The 24,440-nt window shown below is 38.7% G+C and overlaps 2 protein-coding genes across 3 annotated transcripts; one reads left to right on the top strand and one right to left on the bottom strand.

Annotated features, from left to right (window-relative positions):
- Positions 1-14,640: 14,640 nt before the first annotated feature.
- On the top strand, positions 14,641-17,878 carry LOC140879758 (uncharacterized). 2 transcript variants are annotated; one of them, XM_073283649.1, is made up of 10 exons: positions 14,641-14,841; positions 15,340-15,365; positions 15,674-15,749; positions 15,828-16,037; positions 16,458-16,577; positions 16,655-16,712; positions 16,794-16,867; positions 17,241-17,329; positions 17,435-17,513; positions 17,682-17,878. In XM_073283649.1, the coding sequence occupies exons 1-9, from the start codon at positions 14,746-14,748 to the stop codon at positions 17,502-17,504; spliced, it is 819 nt and encodes a 272-aa protein (XP_073139750.1). In that variant the 5' UTR covers positions 14,641-14,745; the 3' UTR covers positions 17,505-17,513; positions 17,682-17,878. The 2 variants fall into 2 exon arrangements, with proteins under 2 accessions (XP_073139750.1, XP_073139758.1); XM_073283657.1 differs by having other exon boundaries at positions 15,343-15,365; positions 17,682-17,876.
- Positions 17,879-18,031: 153 nt separating this feature from the next.
- On the bottom strand, positions 18,032-20,336 carry LOC140879755 (uncharacterized). The gene is made up of 3 exons (XM_073283635.1): positions 20,321-20,336; positions 19,018-19,883; positions 18,032-18,673 (listed from the first exon to the last, which is right to left on the bottom strand). Exons 2-3 carry the CDS (start codon positions 19,812-19,814, stop codon positions 18,046-18,048), a joined length of 1,425 nt encoding a protein of 474 aa, XP_073139736.1. The 5' UTR covers positions 19,815-19,883; positions 20,321-20,336; the 3' UTR covers positions 18,032-18,045.
- Positions 20,337-24,440: the final 4,104 nt, after the last annotated feature.

Here is a 24,440-nt window from a genome sequence, read left to right as displayed (position 1 = left end):
ACACCACAGCGGATTCCACCACTGAGGCAGAATACATTGCAGCATCAGCTGCTGCTAAAGAGGCCGTTTGGATGAGGAATTTCGTCCAAGAGTTGGGCGTCATTCCTGAAGTTGTTGGTCCAGTCCCGGTGAACTGTGACAACACGGGTGCCATTGCTCAGGCAAAGGAACCAAGGTCTCATCAAAGATCCAAACACGTACTGAGGAAATACCACATCATCCGGGAGATTGTGGAAAGAGGAGACATCACTGTCGAAAGAGTGGCCTCTGCAGACAATATCGCTGATCCACTTACTAAGCCCTTGCCAGGACCATTATTTGACAAACATCGCGAAGAAATGGGTCTACGTATATGACTAGTTGGCTTTAGGGCAAGTGGGAGATTGAAAGAGTGGGTGCCCGGTGAGCCAACTTGTGGCTAAGGGCTTTGATGACTCTTTGTATAAACAATCTTTTGTTTTATATAATTTACACTTTTATTAATGGCAATGACTTTATCTTTCTTCATATTGTTATATTGTGATATACTATTGTTGTTTTGATAAAGACCTTGAATATACTATAGTGTATGTAAGATGTGGTAGAACATGGGGATGTCTATCATGAAACACATCTTATAGTCACTGTATATTCTAAACTGTTCCTAGTCGATTGAGCCGTCCGATAATAAGGATAAGGATCGCTCGAGTTTGAGACTAGCATTTGCGATGCTGAGTACCACGTTTCATTGGTAGGGAACATAGAGATGTTCGAAGCATGCAAATGGATATTCATATGATGCATGATCGAACTACCCTATCCGAACTTTCCAAGTAGTTATCACTTATCGAGTGGATAAAGTCCGCGGTTTTGGTTGTACACCATTAGTCCTTACTACTTGAAACATCATTGAGACTCTATATGATTGTACTGTGCTTTGACTCATTTACCGACTCTATTGGGGTCATCAGGTGTCGGGATTGGGTACAGTTACAACACATATAGGAGTCGATGCTTTGTTGTCAAGGATTCACCACATACTTGCGAGTGTGGATATCCTATGCGATCTGAGGAGATATTAGTGTGACGAATCTCTGGCCAGAGTACATGATGTGTTTTAAGAAATGGTTTCTTAGTAACACATGCGATGTCACTATTTGATCTTCAAGATGTATTGCATAGTTATCGAATCTCGAACGACTGTCGATTTACCAATGATTGTTGATTCGATCGGGATATATGGATGAAGGGACCGTACTGTAAGCTAACCAAAATCTATTGGTTCTTGCAGGCACTATCAGTGATACCTAGGGAATCATGGGGCGATGTTGCTAGGCGCTCTTACCATGATTCGATGGGCAAGTTGGAAATTGTTGTTCCGAGTCACAAGGAGTTGTGAGCCCACGGCTAGCTGTATCCCTGAACCATTGAGGGTCACAAAGAGTAATAGATTTTTAATCCCCATTGAGATAGTTAAATTTAAAGAGTTAAATTTAATGAACAAAGAAGTTGGACTTCTTATTTAAGAGTAGAGGAGTAAGATTTTCTAAAATGACATAGGGATGAGCATTTTTGGAAATCACTGAATTCGGATTCAGAAAAATTTATCTTGACTTTAAAAGGTGCAGAAATGGTTTCTGTGCACATTGGTGAAATCGGTTTATCAATCGGAGTCATGATGAATTTTATATTAATTTCTGAAAATGCGGGCTTTGCTTGTCGGGCTTGAACTTATGACTAATGGGCCCTAAGCTGTTAGCGGCCTACATTATAAATAAGTTATTGCAGTACAGAAATTACACACAACAGGTCACAATTTTCGAAAAACCCTAGTTTTCTCTCAAATAGTGGCCGCCCCCTCCCCTCTGCTCGGGAAAAATCCAGTCTGTGAATTTTGAATTACAGTCTGGTTTAACGGATCAAATTCGTTAATTCTCTTCGTAGAAACTTCTGATAGATTTTCTAGTGCAATCTATCAGAGGGATTAAATCTCTGTTCGTGGACCTGATTAAAGAACAGTTCGTCCATCAGTTCCTGGGAGATACAACAAGAGCAGAGCAATCTGTTGGTGTTCATAATCTCGATTCGAGATTTGAGGTAAAAATTTATAATTGTTATTTAATTTTTACACACACAATTTAATCGTAAAGTTTTGATACCCATTATGGAATCCTTCCATATAAAAAATTTTAAACTTCCGCTGCACCGGGTATCAATCCTGATTGATCTGATCACCGTTCTCCAACAATTCTGATACTGAGAGGGTTGGTTCTGATACTGCCTCTGCTGCTGAGGTGCTACCTGATTACCTCTTTGCCTCCACAAGCCTGCTTCTGCTCCCTTTGCATGATTCATGGCATCCGCAAAGTTGTTTGGCCTAGCAGTGTTCATCAAAGTGAAGATGTCAGGATTCAAGCCATTTATGAAATGATCTGCCTTAGCTTCTTCATCTCCGGCAATTAGTGGTGCAAAACGCAACAGACTATCAAACTTGCCAACGTACTCTTCGATGTTCAGATTCCCTTGTCTCAAATTGGCAAATTCTGCTCCTTTGTCCTTACGGTACGAGATAGGGAAAAACCGCTTATAGAATTCAGATTTAAAAAGAGTCCAAGTAACTTCCGTACCTCTATTCTCTATTGCTTTCTTTTTCATGATCCACCAGCTCTTAGCAACCCCACGTAGCTGATGAATGACTAACCTGATTCTGCGGTCATCTGTGTAATCAATGGAATCGAATAGCTGATCAATATCATCCAACCAACTCTCGCAGTCAACTGGATTTTCTGAACTCATCAATAATGGCGGATTGAACGACTGAAACCTCTTCAAAAAGGTTTCCAAAGGCGTTGCTGAAGCATCCAACTGATCAACTTCAGTGCTAGCTTGCTCAGTTGCAGGGATAACTGGCGGTGTGTTTCTGTTTATCACTCGACGAGGACCCATCTGATAATCAAAGGTTAGGACACGAGATATCTCAATCGCTACAATCAGTGCCCTTACAACCGCTTGGAATACCGGATACCAGTCGATAACAGAAACAGTTATATTTCAAGTAGATCATGATTTATAATTTAAATCACATAACCATGTAATTCAATAATTCTCAATAATAAAGCATGCTCGCATGGAATTAAGTACACAGTTAAAATAATTCAAACACATGCGAGGAGCCAATACACGCAGACTCGATCTACCCGCTCACTCTAGTTCGACCAAGAATCTTAATGCTCTGATACCACTTAATGTGAGACCTCGGTTCTAAACAACAATTAAAGGAGTAATTCAATAAGTAAGCAATTAAAAGCCAAGAGCATTTTTTTTTTTAAAAAAAGGGGACTCGTAGGCGTGCATGGCGTCCTGCCCAAGCCCTCGCACGGGCGCGCCACCCGAGGCGCGGGCGTGCCTGAAGCTCTGCCCAAAACTTCCGAAACGAAGTGCGGGACGCGCGGGCGCGCATGACCTGCTGAATTGGCTCAAAACAAGCCTCCAAAAGTGCAATAACATAACCAAAAAAACTCTAACATGATCCAACTAATATATATCCAACAACATAGCATTTAAATACATACAAGTGAAGAACACGCATCGATGCTAGCTATTACAAGCCGAATACAAGAGTTCTAACCACAAGCAAGACCACTTCCAGTCCAAGTTCAAGTTCTTAACATGCTTCAAAACATAAGCTAGATTGTCATGCTAACAAGACTTCTAAACCGAGTCTCACTTCTACATCATTCCCTCAAAGCTAATCATGCCTCTTCTGACTTGATCCTGCCCCACCTGTTGCCAAGTACACATACAAAACAAAGCAACAGCCAGATAACCGGTGAGAATGATAATCCCAGTAAAAGCAACATAACAAGTAATACAACAATAATCATGCTTTCAAGACAACGACGAAATCCCTGACAACGTAATGAAATGCATGTCTTTAAACCGGGATATCAAATCTGATAAACTAGGGATTGCTGCTGTGCTTTTGGGATCCCGAGGGTAAGATTACGTAACGACTCACCGACTCACCCAATCGAGGTGGTGCCACGTATCCCACTCCTCTAAACTTTGAGCAACTATAATGATTATGCTAGCACTAGGCGAAACGACTACGACCTAGGCCACTCAATCATAGTTCCCAAACGTCTAAACAAAAAGGGCGGTTCTGCCCGCTGAAAACAAGATTGGCTCAAGATGAATGCATAACAGAAATATAAAACATAGCCATATAACAAAAGCTCAATCAAAACAACAGAACACAAGTTCCTCATGCTAGAATGAGTGTAGATGCAAGTATGTGCTTTTAAGGGAAACTCGAGAACCAACTGTCCCGAGTATGCTATCCCGCTATCGATGTCTGCTTTTACCTTTCAATGTCGTAGATCCAACTCCGAACAAGCTACAACAAAATATTGTATCAACAACTATACAACCTAAACAACAAACAACGGTTCAAGGAAATCTCTTTACCGATCTTCGTCCAACTCTTGACGAACAATGCTGCTAACACGGTCTTGACAAACTCCAAACGAATCTATTCAGATACAAATCAAAGATCAATTACCAAGATCGACTTACAAGCCAAGTTCAACAACTCAATAATGGTTCGAAATCCCCAAAACTCAAACCGACGGCATAACGGCTATAAACTGAACAAACCGACAACGCAGACAGCAGTTCAATAGCGATATCAACTCAATTCAATGCTAATACAATAACAACAAGACAAACCCAACAAATCTCAAAATCATGATTTTCGAAAATAGCTTCCAAAAATCATAACAATTCCAAACGTCGCTCTAATTCAAAACCGACAGATAATAAACGATCAGAACTCCGCCAAGAACAACATACTAGAATCTAGATCGATTCTAACAACCTTCGAAAAACAAAACATATCTGATCGGAGAAATACTTACGGTATAACGGAGCTCTCACTGCAGTGATCACTAATCTGCCTTCAGAAATAATTTCTAACGGCCGGATCGAGCTCGGGAGGAAATCTGGAAGCTTGGAAAAGCTTGAAGGCGTCTTCAATGGAGGAGCTCGATTTAGGGAAGAGGATGAAATGATTTCCAAGTCAAACAAATGTGTAGATAATATATAAAAATCAATATTTGTGTTTTAGTCCCTGAAATTTCCAAAATTTGCAAAAAGGACCCTGATCAAAATCAAACCGGCTCGAGAACTCTGTAATCTCTGATTAACTCAAATAAACTCATTTAAGATAAAAACAGGGCGTTACAAAATGAATGCAGCATAAATCAATGACATATAAACCATGCAGTCACATAATACATGCATACTCAGTCAGAATATCTCGAACTGTACTTTCGTATCTCAAATCAGTGCAAGCTCTACCAACTCTAGGTCCATGCCTATAGTCTGCTCTACACTGCCAAATGATACTACTATCATTAAAGTGCTCTAAAAGCCTTAACTAAGCTATTGCATACTCCTAAATATTTTTAGAAATCAAAAGCTATACCTTCGTCCGTCGTTAGCCCTTTGCTGTTGATTGCCTCAAAACTAGGCCACAGCTCCGCTACGATGCCTAGATCGCTATGCCACTTCCGAATTCCCGATGGGACGCCTAGAATTCCCTAGATCTGAGTTAGAATGCTAAGGAATCAAGAGAGAAGAGGTGATTGGTGCGTCTAAATCTGAATCTCGGCCCTCCTATTTATAGACAACGATCGGAACTTCCGTTCCTCGATCGGAACGTCCGATCCTGCAATCGGAGCTTCAGAAGATCCTCATCTCCCATGTGTCAAAATATCACTGGTTGACTTCGGATAGGGGTGATCGGAGCTTCCGATCCTGCCATATTTCATGCCTGACGTAATACCATCGGAGCTTCCGATCCTGCATCGGAGCTTCCGATCCGTCCGATACCCAATCTATTTAATTAGCGTTGATTAATCTCTTAATCACTGATTTTGGTTACGGGCTACTACATTCTCCCCCACTTAAGATATTTTGTCCTCGAAATCAGATCTTAAGTACCGAATGTAATACAGAAATCAGAAACATTCTTTATTCAAATCAAACGTTTATAGAGTTTGCAACTGAATACAACTATAAGAATGAAATCAAAACAACTCAGGATGGTCTTCACGCATCCTGTCCTCAAGCTCCCAAGTATCTTCCTCAGTGCCTCGGCGCTGCCACTGAATTAAAACCTGAGGAATGACTTTATTCCGCAAAACCTTATCCTTATGATCCAAGATACGAATAGGTTTCTCAACATAGGTCAAATCCTTGCTCACCTGAACCTCAGACCGCTGCAGAATATGAGACTCATCCACCACATACCGTCGCAACAGAGATACGTGAAACACGATGTGAATACTGGAAAGATGCGGTGGCAAAGCTAGTCGATAAGCCAAATCGCCAATGCTCTCCAAGATCTCAAACCGATAAACCTGGGAAACAACTTGCCCTTAAGGCCAAATCTGAGAATTTTGCGAAAAGGTGACACTCTCAGAAACACTTTCTCCCCGACATAGAACTGCAAAGGCCTACGCTTGGTGTTAGCATAGCTGGCCTGGCGATCATGTGCAGTCTTAATCTGTTTCTTGATCTGATCAACAATGTCTACCGCCTGCTGGATAAACTCCGGTCCCTCAGACTGTCTCTCCCCCACTTCTTCCCAGAAGAGTGGAGTACGACAACGTCGCCCGTACAACGCCTCAAAAGGTGTCATCCCAATACTAGTATGATAGATGTTGTTGTATGCGAACTCGATCAATGGCAAATGATCCTACCAGGCTGAACCAAAATCCATGATGCACGCTCTAAGAATATCCTCCAAAGTACGGATAGTGCGCTCTGACTGACCATCAGTCTCCGGATAATAGGCAATACTCAAACTGAGAGTAGTACCCATCGCACACTGAACACTCCCCCAAAATCTAGAAGTAAACCTGGGGTCCCGATCGCTGACAATGCTCATAGGCACTCCATGAAGTCGAACGATCTCCTAAATGTACAACCGAGCCATACGATCCACATTGTACTCCCGGCTATAGGCAATGAAATGCGCTGACTTGGTGAGTCGGTCCACCACAACCCAGATAGCATCACAGTTCCTCGGGGATACCGGCAAATGGGTCACAAAGTCCATTGTGATAAACTCCCATTTCCATTCAGGAATAGGCAGACTGTGAAGCAATCCTCCAGGTCGTCGGTGCTCTGCCTTGACCTGTTGGCACACCAAACATCTCGAAACAAACTAATAAACACTGTGTTTCATTCCCTTCCACCAGAAACGAGTACGTAGATCCTTGTACATCTTGTTTCTCCCAGGATGAATACTCAACTTAGTGCGATGCACCTGAGACAAAATCTCCTCTCGCAACTCTACATCCTGCGGAATCACAAGACTTCCAGACAAACACAGAAAGTCATCTGACTGATAATGAAATCCAGACGAGCTACCCTCGTTAGCTAGACGAGCTAAATGCTGGGTCTTCGAATCAGACATCTGAGCATCTCGAATCCGCGAATACAAAGCTGGCTCAGATAATATCGCAAACATCTGGATACCCTGCATACCTTTCTTATGCTTAAAAGTATATCCTGAAGTACAACAGTCACTGATCGCAATAGACATCGAACAAGTCTGAAGTGCGAATAGTCGCACCTTGCGACTCAATGCATCAGCGGTGAGATTAGCAGCTCCCGAATGGTACTTAATCTCACAATCATAGTCCTTAAGCAAGTCCATCCAACGTCTCTGCCTCATGTTCAACTCCGCCTGAGTGAACAAATACTTGAGACTCTTATGGTCGGTGAAGATATCAAATTTCTCGCCATACAGATAATGACACCAGATCTTCAAAGCGAACACAATGGATGCCAATTCCAAATCATGGACTGGGTAGTTGTCCTCGTGAAGCTTCAGCTGTCTAGAAGCGTATGCGATCACATGCCCATTCTGAGTCAGAACACAACCTAACCCCTGAAGATAAGCATCAGTGTACACCACATACCCTCCAAATCCTGACGATAATGCCAACACTGGCGCAGAAGTCAACCGTCGTCGAAGCTCACAGAAATTCTCCTCACACTCGGAGGACCACTCGAAATCCACACCCTTGCGGGTAAGCTGCGTCAAAGGTCGAGCTAACTGAGAGAAGTTCAGAATGAAGCGACGATAATATCTTGCTAGACCCAGAAAGCTACGGATCTCAGCAACCGTCGTCGGTCACGACCAATTAAGCACCGCCTCAATCTTGCTTGGATCAACAGAAATCCCCTCCCTATATATGATATGGCCAAGAAAGACCACTCGATCCATCCAAAACTCACACTTGCTCAGCTTGGCGTACAACTGCTCATCCCGAAGAGTCTGCAGTACCAACCGCAAGTGAGAAACATGCTCTTCCGTATTACGCGAATACACCAAGATGTCGTCAATGAAGACCACGAAAAACTTGTCCAAATACTCCCTGAAGACACGGTTCATCAGGTCCATAAATATAGCCGGTGCATTAGTCAAACCAAATGGCATCACTAGAAACTAGTAATGCCCATAGCGAGTACGGAATGCAGTCTTGGCTACGTCTTGATCTCGGACTCTCAACTGATGATACCCAGATCTAAAGTCAATCTTGGAGTAAACTGAAGTGCCCTGCAGCTGATCAAACAAGTCATCAATACGAGGCAAAGGATACTTGTTCTTCACAGTGACTCGATTCAGCTGTCGATAGTCAATGCACAGCCGCATCGACCCATCTTTCTTCTTTACAAAAAGAATAGGAGCTCCCCAAGGAGATACACTAGGACGAATGTACCCCTTGTCCAAAAGGTCCTGTAGCTGATTCTTCAACTCACGCATCTCTGACGGAGCCAGACGATACGGTGCTCGAGAAATAGGCGAAGTACCCGGCATCAACTCTATGCCAAACTCGACTTTCCTAGCAGGAGAAAAACCCGGAATCTCATCAGGAAATACATCTGGAAATTCATCCACGACCGAAATGCTCTCTATCCCAACGCTCTCAGCGGACAAATCAACTGCATAGATAAGGTAACCTTCTCCGCCAGACTCTAGAGCTCGACAGACTCTCAAAGCTGATACCAAAGGCATCGGGGGTCGCGCTCCCTCTCCATAGAAAAACCAGCTATCACTCCCCTCCGGATGAAAGCGTACTAATCTCTGATAGCAGTACACTGAAGCTCGATAAGTAGTCAACATATCTATTCCCAGAATGCAATCAAAGTCGTCCATCGCAAGAACCATGAGATTCGCTAACAGAATGTTCCCCTCGAACTTTAAAGGGCAACCCATCACTAGACGCTTATCCAAAGCAGATTGGCCCGTCGGAGTAGAAACAGACATCACTACGTATAGTGCAATGCAAGGTAACTTATGCCTCTTAAAAAACGTGCAGAAATGAAGGAATGAGATGCACCAGTGCCAATAAGTACAAGAACAGGTATACCATAAAGCATAAATGTACCTGCGCTCATTCTCCTCCAATGCCTGATCATGTCTCAGGGCAAACACTTGGCTAGAAGCTCGTGGCCTCAAATGAAAACTCCCTGCGACCTCTGCTGAACGGTGGCCTTAGAACCAGATCCTGAACCAGAACCAGAACCGCCTCCCCCAGATAGTGGATAATCCCTCCGGATATGACCAGTCTCTACACAATGGAAACAAGCTCCAGAAGCTCTACGGCAACGGTCGGTCGGATGGTTTTTCCCACAGTGATCACACTTGTCTTTCTTACCGAAACGGACAACACCAGTAGAGCCAGAGGAAGAAGAAGTAGATCCAGACTTCTTGAAAGATTGGGCATGTGGACCCAAAGAACTAGCAGGTCTCGATTGAGAGAAAGACCTGTTCCATCGAATGCTGTCCTTCGCCTGGTGACAACGGCTCACCAAACCCTCGTAGGACATGTCGTCACCAACCACCACACGGTCATGGATCTCAGGGTTAAGGCCCTGAAGGTACAGATTATACTTCATCTCGGAGCTGTCGGCAATCTCCGAGCAATAGGCTAACAGATCAAAGAACTTCTGCTGGTATTCATCAATAGACAAAGCTCCCTGCCGCAAGCTCAGAAGCTCACCTGCCTTCGTCTGTCGGAGTGCAAGAGGAAAATATAGCTTGTGGAAAGCTGTGAGGAATTCGGCCCAGGTGGCCACTCCTCTTGCCGCAACAAAAGGTGCAGAACTAAACCTCCACCACCTGCGCGCACGTCCATCCAGAAGATAACCCAGTATCTCCATCTTTTGGTCCTCGGTGCAGTGAAACGTTCGAAAAGTCGTCTCCATGCGGTCTAACCAGTTCTCCGCCTCTTTCGGAGACTCGCCTCCGCACAAGGGCTTAGGCCCCATCTGCAAGAATCGACGTACACTGAAACGGTCCTCATCTCGATGATGATGGCGGCGTTCTCGACGAGGCTCTTGGTCGGCATCACCCCAACGCCCACCAATACTGCCATGAGAACTCTGGTCAACACGATCTGCCATCTACAAAATTAACCTAACGGTTATCTTATGTAGAATCTAAATCCCAAGAATATTTTGCATGCTCTGATACCATAAATGTAGTGACCCTTACCTGGATCACCTACTAAACAGAACTTAGGCATGCAATTAACTTAATCAAAATGGTAATCAGAATTAAGCTGCGGAAAAACATAAACATTATACAATCCCAAGGCAAGAAATCTGTAAATACCCAAAAATAATACAACCCAAATCGAATAGTTGTATCAATCCAATAACAACAGAATAAAACCTAGGCGAAGCTCCAGCACATCTCCTATCTCCTAGAGAAGCGGCTGAACAGCTGAAAACTAAGATAGGTGTTGATTATATGGGTAACCACTGCCTAGCCCCTCTTGGATCCACCTGCCTCATCCAATCGCAAACCTGCCCCATGGAATAGGGTGTCCAGAAACACAGAGTATGAAACGTGAGCATAAAATGCTCAGTACAAGAGTATGAGTATACATGCATGCAAAGTGAACTCCCTATAACTCGAGATCAAGGATCAGATAACAGAGACAGACCGGGCCCTGGTATGTAGCACGCTGTGCCGTCGCTTCAGGAGGTGGCTCTCATACCATAATACCAGTGGATTTATCGGACCCAAAGCCATTGAAGTCCATCCACTAACAGGATAGAGTACAACCCTACTAATAGACATCTCGGAGGAGATAGCTCAGTATGCAAATGAATGCAGCATAAATCAATGACATATAAACCATGCAGTCACATAATACATGCATACTCAGTCAGGATATCTCGAACAGTACTTTCGTACCTCAAATCAGTGCAAGCTCTACCAACTCTAGGTCCATGCCTATAGTCTGCTCTACACTGCCAAATGATACTACTATCATTAAAGTGCTCTAAAAGCCTTAACTAAGCTATTGCATACTCCTAAATATTTTTAGGAAGCAAAAGCAATACCTTCGTCCGTCGTTAGCCATTTGCTGTCGATTGCCTCAAAACTAGGCCACAGCTCCGCTACGATGCCTGGATCGCTATGCCACTTCCGGATTCTCGATGGGACGCCTAGAATTTTCTAGATCTGAGTTAGAAGGCTAAGGAACCGAGAGAGAAGAGGTGATTGGTGCGTCTAAATCTGAATCTCGGCCCTCCTATTCATAGACAACGATCGGAACTTCCGTTCCTCGATCGGAACGTCCGATCCTGCCGTCGGAGCTTCCGAAGATCCTCATCTGTCACGTGTCAAAATATCACTGGTTGACTTCAAATAGGGGTGATCGGAGCTTCCGATCCTGCCATATGTCATGCCTGACGTAATACCATCGGAGCTTCCGATCCTGCATCGGAACTTCCGATCTCGATCGGAACGTCCGATCCTGCATCGGAGCTTCCGATCCGTCCGTTACCCAATCTATTTAATTAGCGTTGATTAATCCCTTAATCACTGATTTTGATTACGGGCTACTACACTCCGTGCCTCGAAGTCGATCTCCAACAGCCGTCGTTTCCCACAGATCATCGCCGCCCTTCGCCAATCACCCTTGCCTATCCCTTCACTAAATCCCGTTTCCCTTCGCCGTGAGCCATAGAGGATACGATGATGAATTATGGTTCGAGATTTAAGATGATACAAATACATGTAGATACGCGCATGTATAGTTTTGCGCAAAGTTTTGTTACAACAGAAAACAAAACAAAATTTTCTTCGCATATAGGAAGAAGAAACGGGAGAGAAAACGTTAAAAAAAAAAAACAGGAGAGAGAAATAATTATGAGCACATGCTATGCTATGCAATTAATTATTACCTGCCATGTAAATCTGTCCCTCCTCTGTTTATTTTTAAATACGCAATCATACGAAGGCTGCACTCACAAAAGTCAAAAATCAAATTGAGTTAGTAAGTTGGGATGAAAACATACTGCGGTGCTGAATTTATAATGACAATACTTGATATAGTTCTACTGGGTTTCTACAAGTAATATTCTGGCAAGACTTTGATTCATATCCAATTACACTGAAATTTAATATTCTGCCATGATTTTAATTCCACTGTATCACAGTCCTTATTCTGCCCATAATTTTCGCAGTGGCAAACAATATTTGTTTTCGGCAACTAAATTTCTGGCAATACTTCGGTAAAAATTCTACTCTCGGACCTCTCCACACACACGACATGCCCGAGAGCGAGGAGCCTATGATAGGTTACACCTAAAAATTCAACTGGGCCTGAGCTCAATCATGAAGGTCCACTCCAAATATTTTTGAGGCCCAAGCCTATTTAAATATTATATATATTTAATTCAAGCAGACCCTGAATTCTACAAAAGCCCATAAGAGGCTCAAGCCCGTGAAACTCTCCGAATATCTATAAATAGCTCAAGTCACCTCATTATTAAGGTACACACTTTCTTTAGCACTATAACGCTCTACTCTTGATTTATTATTCTTTGAGTAATCACTGACTTGAGCGTCGGAGTGTCTTCGCCGGGAACCCTTCCGGCTCATCTGACTTTATTTTGCGACGTATGAACAACCCACTGAAGATCTCCACTGGGAACATACAAGGATCAATTGATACTTCGGACTTTGCGAAAGCAACGTGTCATATACAAATGATTTTTGGCTACATCAATAAATATTTATAATTTATACAAAATATTAGACAATTTTTTTCACGAAAATATATGAAATAATGGATGTAAAAGATTTTGGGTACCAAAATTTTATTTAAATTTGATATAATATACAATGATAAACACTTTGATTTTATGGTATAAAGATAGCATTTGAATTTTATTTACGTTATGTAGATAAATACTAAATATTAATTTACGTTTATTTTTAATTTTATTTTGTAAAATTTTAAATACACAAATATATTAACTATGACCATGACAAATAATTTTTTTTGACACATTATTAATTTTTTTTGAAGATATTATGCTTTATTAAAATTTTAATTTTTTAAGATATAATATAAACATTACAAAGACATGTAATAAAATTAACTCTCCATTACCTGCGACTGGATGTTGACGTTTCCTATAAATGGGAAAGTCTATGCTACCCCAAGGGCACTGCCTTTGGGGTAGCATAGACTTTCTCCCTATAAAGAGTGTGAAAATAGCTTCGCTGTTGGTGGTGTGGTCCGTGATCATGAAGGCCAACCAATACTAGCTTTGGGCGCAGGATTCAGAGGCCTCCTTCTATTGTCTATGCTGAACTTGAAGCAATTTTGGTTGGTTTAAATATGGCTCGGGACAATGATTTCCAGTAGGGGTAGCAAAAAAATCGGTCAAACCGAGAAAACCAACTGAACCGAAAAAAATCAAAAATTCGGTTTGATTTATTCGGTTTGATCGGTTAATTTTTTAAAAAATATAGGTTAAGTCGGTTTAATCGGTTCGATTCGATTTTTTTAAAAAAAAAAAAATATCGGTTAAACCGATTAAACCGAAAATTATTTATATAATTAAAAAAATTAATATTGAGCCTTAAATCTTAACTGTAATGGCTTATTTGTTGTTGAACTATAACTACATATACCTAATTTTGTTATAAGTCTAACTTATTAACCCAACAAAAAACCATCTCATATATTTTACAATTGTTGCCCTAAATCCTAACACCACAAATTATTTTCATCTTCACGTTGAAGTTTCATTTCATCTCAAATTCAATGGAAAACTTGTGCTCCTGTAAGATTTTATTTATTAAAAAAAAATTATTTTTTGATATAGGCATGTGCCCCTAAATATACTTATAAATTCAATGAAGAAATTTGTGCACCCGAAAATACCTGTAAATTTTTTTAAAAAAAAAATCATGTAAATTTAAAAAAATATAAAAAATCGATTATTTCGATCGAAAATCAAAATAACCGATTTTTTATCGGTTCGTTTAGTCGGTTTTAATATACAAATTCGGACGGTTCATTTTGTTAGAAAATAGATCGGTCGGTTCGATTTTGAAAATTTTGGTTCGATCGATTCGGTTTTGACCGATTGCACACCACTAATTTCCAGATTCACCTCATCACTACGAATTCTACTTGGACCTGCTTTTAAAGACCTTTCGCGATTCAATAATATTATAAGTTTTCTTTATAAAAAAAAACATTTTAAATAATTATTTATGGAATTTTCCATTGAAATCATTAATCACTTTTTAATCGAATAGTTTAAGGGGTATCATGATATTATGTAATAAAGTGCGATCTTCAAACGTCCTGTTTTTTTTTTCTGGTATTTTAATGGTTCCTGAGATTGGGAAGAAACAGTGAGGTGGGGGAAGAGATGGCCAACAATAAAGCACATCCGTGGCGAAGCGTTTTACTTCTTTCGATGATGCTGCATCTCGCTCCATCTATGTCTCAGTCAAGCCCTAACCAGGTAAAGTCTTCTCTCGCTCCGACGATCGAGATCCCCCAAGTTTATGGACATGGATTTTGTAACTTCATTAAAGGGCAGTAAGTCTTGAAAGAGAGATTTTTTAGTTCAATTTTTGGTCCAGCTATGTGGGCTTTCTGCAAATTAGTTTCTTTAACATTTTGTGATGAAAATCTCGAGTCTTGTGAAAATCTTGAGCTTTTCATAATCCATGTAAGACTTCTGTTGTTTTACTAAATTACGTCTTTGTAAATCGTAATCTCTCACTTCGGTTGATTCCGACCAAAGTTTTGGTGGCTGTAGGCTTTCCAATATAAATGGCAGGATGATACTTTCTTTAACGTCTAGTGTTGTCGTTGAGTATTTTTATTTTAGCCTCTGCACCGTGTTTCAAGAGTCACTCCAGTTTCAACATGGTGTTTTCTGTCTGTTGATTTGGTTTGCTCCTGAATGTATGTTTTTATCTCTCGATCAAGTAACATATATAATTTTTTTGTGCAGCAGGCTAGCGACCACTTTGAATCAAGGTAAGATATGCTGTTATTTCATTTAAAAATTCGATCTTGTCAAATATTTTCTCTTGCGCTGCTTCTGCCATGACTTTCTTTCCCCTTTCTCATTTTTATTTTTCTCCTTTCGTTTTTTTTATTTCGGGTTAAGGGAGTAGTGAGGGTGGTAAGGCTGTTATTATTCCGCAGTTCCATGGTGCTATGGTCCATATTCAAACTACTGAACTCTCTTTTTATTGAATTAAGCATGGTAATTCATATAATGTTATGGTTAAAATGTGGCATTCATGCTGTTGACAACTCCCAATTTGCCTTTTGATGCACAGAGCTATCATAAAAGACCAGCCTGAAGTTCATTGTTCGAGAGAGAGAAGTCAAGCAGCCTCGAAAATTGTGGATGAGGTACCTTACATTTTGACTATTACCTGTAAGTAGAATCACCTTCTGTTCTTTACTAACTTTGAAGAACTAATTTTGCAGTATCTCATGCCTTTTGTGGAATCGGAGAAGTATCAACTTTCACAAAAATGCAAACTTCATCCAAGTAACAACATATTTAGAGACCAAGAGGAGCATAAGATTCATATAGATATAAGTGAATGGCGGTGTGGATATTGTAAAAAACTCTTTCGAGCAGAAAAATATTTGGATCAGCATTTTGACAATAGGCACTCCAATCTTCTGAATTCTGTATGTAACCTTGTCTGTTCTTTCCATAATATAAACGCTGATAGCGGGATCATCCTTTTGTTTACTGATTATGTTATGCATTGCCGTACCGATTGATTTCTCTAGCTCTTATTAACAATTTCTTCCCAATCTTGTTATTTTCAGAACATATAGATTTTATCAACTCAAGTATTAAGATGACATTGTGCCAATGATGATGCTGACATGAGTACAGAACATGCATCGACTGATATAATTGAATCATTATGAACTTGAAAACCCACAATTTCTGGTTTAGCTAGTATTTGAAATTGTTCGACTGTAACACATGGTCCTTTATAAGTTCTTACACATCTCATGGAATTCGCTAATCTTTCATACTTTTGTATGTATGTGGCCCAAATACGGTGATTTGATTTCGAATCCTTAATGTGTGTTCAGAGTCAGGACAAGTGCTTGGCTGATCTATGCGGAGCTTTACATTGTGATTTTGTTATAAATTCATCATCTCGAAAAAAGTGCAATCCGGCTGCTGCTGCTAGGAACCGTCATTTATGTGAGGTTGTTCCTGGTTTCTTAATCAGTTATATGGCATGTTTAAGTATTCCTTAGTTCATATTTTTGCTCTCATTTTAAAGGATCTTGCCAACACCTGTTTTCCTTCTAGCAATGGTCCCTCGGCAGCTCGTCTCCATGGTACTATTCTTTCTAGTCCTAGAAAAGTAGGATGAATTTGGTACGTTTGTTCACACACTCTTTCTGGTAATGATCTGCTAGAGTTTTTCCTACGCCAATTCTGTGATGCCCACACTTGCTCAAAAGGCAGAAAACCTTTCTCCAGGGGTGGCAGGGTAAGTGATTGATTCATGATATTCCATGCATGGTGTACTATGAGAAGCTTTCATGCGTAAAATGGAGATTCTAGAGGAATATTTGATTTGATTTGATGATTTTGTAACCTTAATTTGAAGTTGATCCGATAGGGGTCCTAAATGGTTGGTGGTTCATGTATACCGCAATAGCTGAATTATCCAAACAAGTTGAATGATTTGGTATCACATATATGAAATCCTTGACTTCCTAATTCTTTGATCCAAAACACCCTAAAGAAACAACCTTTGTAGTGAGTTGAGTGAATTGTGCAGTTTCATATTATTTTGGATTTTGTTATCTCTTATGCCTTTCTCTTGCTCATTTTATATATCTCATTTCTTACATTTACAGAAGCATACAGGATTCTTCTATTTGGCCATGTCAATACTGATTTTGATGCTTCTTCCAATATTTTATGTGCTTGTATATCTCTACCAAAGGTCCTGTTCTTGCTTGTCAATTTTTTGTTCTTTTTTTTTGTTGGATTCAAGTAAATATTCTCAAGGCACTGATCTAGCCTCTCCTTGTTCTGTTATATATGACAGTGAAATGAGAAAAGGAACGCAACAGCTTAAGTTCGTTTCAAAACCTCAGAAAAAGACAAAGCCTTCTTGATTGTATCTGGTAGTTAATTTACAATGCCTTAATGTTATCTGAGAATTTATAAAATTGTTCCAAACAAAAGCTGGTATGATCTTTACATTAAATGATCCCCGTGATCACGAATAATCAAATTCTATTTCATATATCACCAGATCAATGTGCATTACAATGTTCCTCGTTGCATTTCAGGTTTAGATTTTGTGCAACCAGGGATGTTAGACATGGCACAATCAGGGATTAGCTTCACCTATTGGGATTCTTTATGTTGTAACACTATGTCTTCGTAACTTCATAATGTGATAAATACCAAGAGTCGTCTTTGTGACAGAATTTTTGAGTTTCGACAAATGATGTTTACATTTTTTTTTAACAGTTAAGAGAGCTAATAAGATCGCTGTTTATTCTACTAAAGTGAACTGTATTAGATTCTTAACTGATAGTATTAGAAATAATGAACCTTATGAGTTTCCTAGTATAGTTGTGAAGATTGCTTAAAGATCATGGAGCTCCAAGTATGAAGCGACAGTGGCCAGAAGCAACAATATTAGCAAAGTTATGGAGTTACAACACCAAATGCAAGTGATATAAGTTCATTTGACAGCAAAAAACCTTCCGGATCACTGAGCCGAACAAATGCCAGCTCCTCATTTCTCCACTGGTCATTTGTGAGCGAAGAGCTAAATTCATGAAATGCGATCTCTCTTCCTTGATTATCAACACAGATTACATGCCCACTTTCTACATAACGTTTATAGGCCTCACAGATAGAAAGTACAAGTGAGCCACCAAAAGCATCCCTAAAGGACTTCAAATTCAAGCCATCAGATGTTCTGAGAGAAAGCATAATGATATCCATGGCTGTTTCTTTAGCATCTATGCTGTCATTTCTGGAGCATTTCACTAATCCATCCTCCAAATTCTGCACATAACATGTGTATTCTTTCAGACTTCTGGGCCTAGAAAAACGTATGCCACCGACATGGCTGGCTGACCCAAGTCCAAAACCGTAGAAAGATTTGTTTTTCCAGTATGTACAATTATGCTTGCATCGATAACCACTCTTGCAGTAACTACTGATCTCATAATGATCATAGCCTGCATCCCTTAACATACTTGAGGCCATTTTGTAATACTCAGCGGACTGGTTTTCGGAAGGCAGAGGAAATTCACCAGGGGTGTATCTGCAAACACAATGTTCTAATGGTAAGATAATGAGATGGTACACTTGCAAATAACTGAACATTTCCCCCATCAAATTCATAACATTGAATCTGAACAGATGACTGAGTTCTGCTGTACCGAAGTGTAGAGTGCAAATCTTGGAGTGGATAGAATGAGTTATGATGAACAAGTGATAATTGCATTTGAAATTTTTATACGACACTATCTTACATTTACTTATAAGAACATTTTGGTCACACTTCTGGAAAGGTGGCCGTAGCGTAGCAGCTACCTCCACAATGAGAAGAAAACAAAGACCTCTTATGTAGAGAAATGATATAAAAAAATAAGTAATGAAACTTACAAATTTCCAAATTTGGTGTCTTTTTCAACCTGCAAATCATAAACAGACACGTGAGTAGGTTGTGCCTGAACAGTGAGCTGCAGACTCTCCTTCCACATCACTGAAGTCTGGTGAGGAAGCGAAGAAATGAGGTCCAAACTCCAATTCTCAACCCCACATGACTTAACAATCTCAACAGCTTCGTAAACTTGATCAAGCCCATGAGCTCTCCCACAAGCTTTCAATAACTCTTCTTGAAAAGCTTGCACTCCCAATGACACTCTATTCACACCCAAATCCATCAACGCCTTCATTTTCCCCCCATCAAATGTTCCAGGATCCATTTCAATAGATATTTCAGCTCCGCTGCAAACCCCGAATTTAGAAGACAAAGCTTCAAGAACCGATAAAACAAGCCGTGGTGGCACGAGCGATGGTGTGCCACCTCCAAAAAAGACGGTTTCAAGACAAGGGTTGTTGGAAGTATCCAGCTTGGTGGCCTTGATTTCTCTGCAGAGTGTTTCAACGTAGCTTGAGATACGTGGGTCATCATCGGCTTTTGTGGTCGAGGAGGAGCCGAGGGCGATTATCGGGAAATCGCAGTAGTGGCAGCGTTTGCGGCAGAAAGGGAGGTGAACGTAGGCTGAGGTTGGAGGGAGTTTGTGGAGTAGCACTGGTGAAGGCGCATTTTTTCGAGCAGTTTCGGGGCATTGCTGAGTGAGTGAATTCATGAATCCAAGTCGCCATAGCCGTGGGAATTGGGTTTTTGTGGGAATGGCAGCGAAAAGTTGTGGAGTGAATGTTGATTTTAGCAGCATATTTAGCGGCGTGTACTGCCCCTGCAGATGCCTACTTCACAAACGAACAACTCCGCATCTCAAGTAGTCCTGGGAATAACAAGAATACTTGCTAACCACAATAAATTCCCTTGCATGGTCTTGAATTTGAATATAGTAGAATGATTGAAAGGGATATTCTATGCTACAACAACTACAACAACCGAAACATTATCGGTGTGGTGGTATGAAATGATCGGTCAATCATCTCACACGAATTAGTTTGATGAACTTATACAAGCCTCACGTCATCATATTTGATCCAGCTCAATGTGTTTATCCACAGCATATCCACATCTCCCGACATTTGTAAGATATGGTTTGATATTTCTTCCAAAAAGTGCTTATAAACTCAAAATTTTATGAAAGAAAAACTCATAAATATTTTTCAAAGCAATCTCAAATACATGGATACTGATCATATATGCATCAAATAAACAAAACAAAACAAAAATCTTTCTCAAAATTAAATGACTTGGCTCACTAACATGGAATATTCAAAAGGTATGATCACTAACAAGTCATTAGATGATTTTAATGATGATTATGTATATTGGGGGCCCAAGCCTCATTAACGGTTTCATTTGTGCATCATAGATTAAGCCTAAGGTCCCCTTTCTAAGCCATTTCCCCACAAAATATAAAATGCATGTTGAACTGCAAGCGTACTTTTTCTTTCTTTTTTTGTTTTGAAGATGCAAGCGTACTTATAATAATGGGAATATGGACAAAATTTTAAGTATAATTGTAATTGTGAGTGATTATTGTTAGAGTATTTTCAGAAATTCATTTAATATTTTTAAAAATTTAATTGCCGATAACAAATAATGATCACTACTGTAAAAATTACGAGGGTTATAAGGGCATTGTCCATAGATCATAGACATACGTATAAGGGTGTAAACGAATCGAATCGGTTCGCGAGTTTTTCGATCCGACTCGATAAATATTTGATTCGTATTCGAACTTATCGAACTCGAGTCAAATCCGAACATGCTCGAGCTTTTTTTTCGAGTTAAGCTCGAGTCAAAATTGCTTTGTTCGATAGTTCGCGAGCCTTAATATTTTATTAATGTAATATAATGATATAATAAATATGTATATTTTTCGAAACCATAATATCCGAGCAATAGTTCGAATAGTTCACGAAAAAGTTCGAATATTTCGAGCCGAACTCGAACTTTATTTTGAGTTGAGCTCGAGCCAAAATATTTGAACTTTTTTTGAGTTTCGGATCGAGTTCGAGCTCGAATATACTTAATTCGAGCCGAACTCGAGTCTTAAATTTTTAGTATTATTCGGCTCGATTCGGTTCGTTTACACCTCTAGATTCGCCTCTCAGTTTTCTATTTACATCCTTCCATTTTGACAAATTATAAATACTATTTTTTCAATATATACTAGCATTTCATTAATATTTATTTTTATGTATCAGACAATTATGAATATTATCGGTTGCTTCCTTTGCTTCTTATTATTATTATTATTATTATTATTATTATTATTATTACAGATTGATTCGTTCATATTATAATTGCAGATCGAAATGGTGGAAAAAATAATGTGGCAAATTATCCATAAATAATAATTTTTTTGCAGAATCCGTCAACACTTCCTATATATATTTGTTCATAAATTCATAATAACTCGACATGACGTCATATCTAAATTGCATGTGATTGGAAACGTAATTGATTCTTTAGTATATATTTTTAATGTAAAATCTCTTGCTTTTATATAAACTAGAAAATTGCACGTGACAACAATTTTATTTGGTTGAGATCGAAATATCATATTTTGTTTTAAATTGATTAGCTTTTTCAATTAAGTGTTATGTTTTTTACGACCAATTTCAAACTTCGGTCACAATGATTTGATCTCTAATTAGATATTGATGTTAGAATATTACATATTTCTTTAAATTTTCTCTTTTGCAATCGATTTGTGATCTCTAATCGACGTTTTTTTTGTAGTATATTACATGCTTTATACTTTGCTTTTAATTTTTTAAACTAACGAATTTAAAGCAATAACATATGTTATATGTTTGTCGAGAGAAACGTAAAAAAAACATAGATTTTTTGTTATAAATCATAGGATTGAGCACTTCGCGTTTTATTAAAAGCTATAGTTGGTGATAATTTTGCAACTCAAATATTTTTAAACTGTACAGCAACTCAAACGCTACGTTTCGATTGTTTTACCTAGCAATGAGATAATTGTTGCACCTAATAATCTCTTTTCCAATAATTATGCTTGCAACTAATGTGAATCGAAGTCATTAACTTGGCTTAAGTACCAATTGTATTAGCGAATGTTTATCCCTTTTCCAAAAAATATAATCAATGGTAACAGTAGTATTCAAATATTTTAAACTACGTTGTAGCGCAAACGTGATCATATTTCGATTGTTCTGCTCATTATGAATAATTATTTCACTTCAACATAAGCAATATATGTTAAATGATAATTTTATTTCTATTTATTTGTAAGTTAAAATAGTAATTTATTTGAGAGAAAATAAATTTTTTGTTTCATTAACTTGTCACATTTTGAGTTTTAGTCAATTGGTTTGTCAAAATTTAGTTTTGGTACACTAACTTTTAAATTTTAATTTCGACTATTCTTAGTTCATTTGCTGACAATTTTCGATGTTGCGTCATTATTATTATTCCATGTTAGCATTTTTTGATGCAAAATAAGCATTTTCCAATGTCACGACAACAATTAGACCAACATAGTTGATAATTAAAATTTATCGTACAAAAAATAAATTTTGAAAACTTAGTGGCCAAAATCTAAAATTAAGCAAATTAGTGAAAAAATAATAATTTTTCTTTATTTAAAATTTTATTTGGAAATAAAATTTGATCTTTTAAGGATAAAGTTTATCTAAAGCATATATTATTTATACGTATGATAAAACATGTTTTCCACGTGAATTATTTGATTCTCGACTATCTTGCTCATGCATAATACATTCAAATTTTTCTTTTGTATATTTTCTAGCCTATTGAATAACTTTGTTTGATTAGCTTTGAAGATCAAATCTAATATACATTGAATTATGATTTAGTATATAAAATAAACAACATCCTAACAAAAATACAATACAAAAATATATTTTTCTAATATAAACCGCGACGTTAAAATATTAACGAATTTATGCCAAAAATATTTAATTTAGTAAAACAATTAATTATTTAATTAATGATAGACATATTTGTTTCATATGTTTATCATACTCTTATTTTAAAATCTAATATATTATTATGTGGTAAATCTTTTTTTTATAAATCAAATACATATAATATGCAACAATCAATGTAAACTTTTTTTTATAATTTTATTTGTTCAAATATTTTAATATTTTTTTGAGTAAACTCTCATAGTTAGATAAAATCACCAATAGTTTTATATTCCTCCCTAAAAACAAGAATACCCAAAATTTTAGTTAGATTACTAAATTCCAAAATATAAATGAATTGATTCAATGAAAGAGGAGAATATCTTTCCTATATAAGTGAAATACAATCTCGATTTTAGGATATACTTCTACTTGTCTTGAACCAGATGACTAAGTTAGTGATTTGATTTAATTTTTTTCGTAAAAATTTAATAATCAAAATATTATGTTAAAATATCTAGAAGAATAAAAACATAGCGATTAACATCACTACAAGAAAAAAGGTAATAGACAACACATAAAAGACAATGCTTTTTTTAAAAAGCGTTGTCTTTCTTTTTTCAACAACGCTTTTCACTAAAAGCGTTGTCATTTTTTTGTTCTGTAAATAAAAGACAACGCTTTTTCGAAAAAGCGTTGTTAAAAATGCATATTTTGGGTAAAACAACAACGCTTTTGGAAAAACGTTGTGGATTAGCGCTTTTTATACTCTCTACCACAACGCTTTTGGAAAGCGTTGTGGATGAGCGTTTTTTCTGCACTTTACCACAACGCTTTTTAGAAATATTGTGGATTAAAATTTTTTTTTAAACCAATTACCAGGCTTTTTGTTAAGTTCCGTAAAAAAACAAAGCCTACCCCAATTTACACTTATACGCTGAAGGTTTGAAGAACCCTAGCCTGTACGCGTCGCCCCCTTTTATCCACTCTCTTTCTTCCTCTCCTTTTGGCTATTCTCTTTCGATTCTTGTTGTAGCTTCATAGATAAATTTTTGCTTCACAAATTTCCCATATGCTCTACGCTCAAATTGCTGCTTCACGGATTTCCCATCTGTCGTGAGTTGTTACGGTTAGCTTGGAGTAGTGCGGCTGTTGTGAATCATTTTCAGGTGGTTGGGCTTTGTTCTTGGTGCATCTATTTCGTGATTTTGAGTCATTTTGATGTTGGATTCGGGCTAGAACAGCTGCTGGTGGTCGGATTTTAGCACATTTAAATCTGCTCTGCCGTCTGCCGTAGCTTTCCTCTCAAAATCCACCGCCGAAGCTTTCTCCTCCTTGGACTCGCCCACGCAACTGCCCACTCGGGCTTGGCTGCTCATCTCCTCACTGCCAGTTTGCCACACAAAATTACTAGTCAGTCTCCCGCACTGCCCATCGGTTTGTTTCTAAAAACTTGGACTAATGATTGCTTGATATTATTT

The sequence above is a fragment of the Henckelia pumila genome, chromosome 1, assembly GCF_033568475.1.
Source record: "Henckelia pumila isolate YLH828 chromosome 1, ASM3356847v2, whole genome shotgun sequence".
Taxonomy (NCBI): Eukaryota; Viridiplantae; Streptophyta; class Magnoliopsida; order Lamiales; family Gesneriaceae; genus Henckelia; species Henckelia pumila.
Note: the sequence above shows the minus strand (reverse complement) of the source record. Positions and strands in the feature narration are given on the sequence as shown.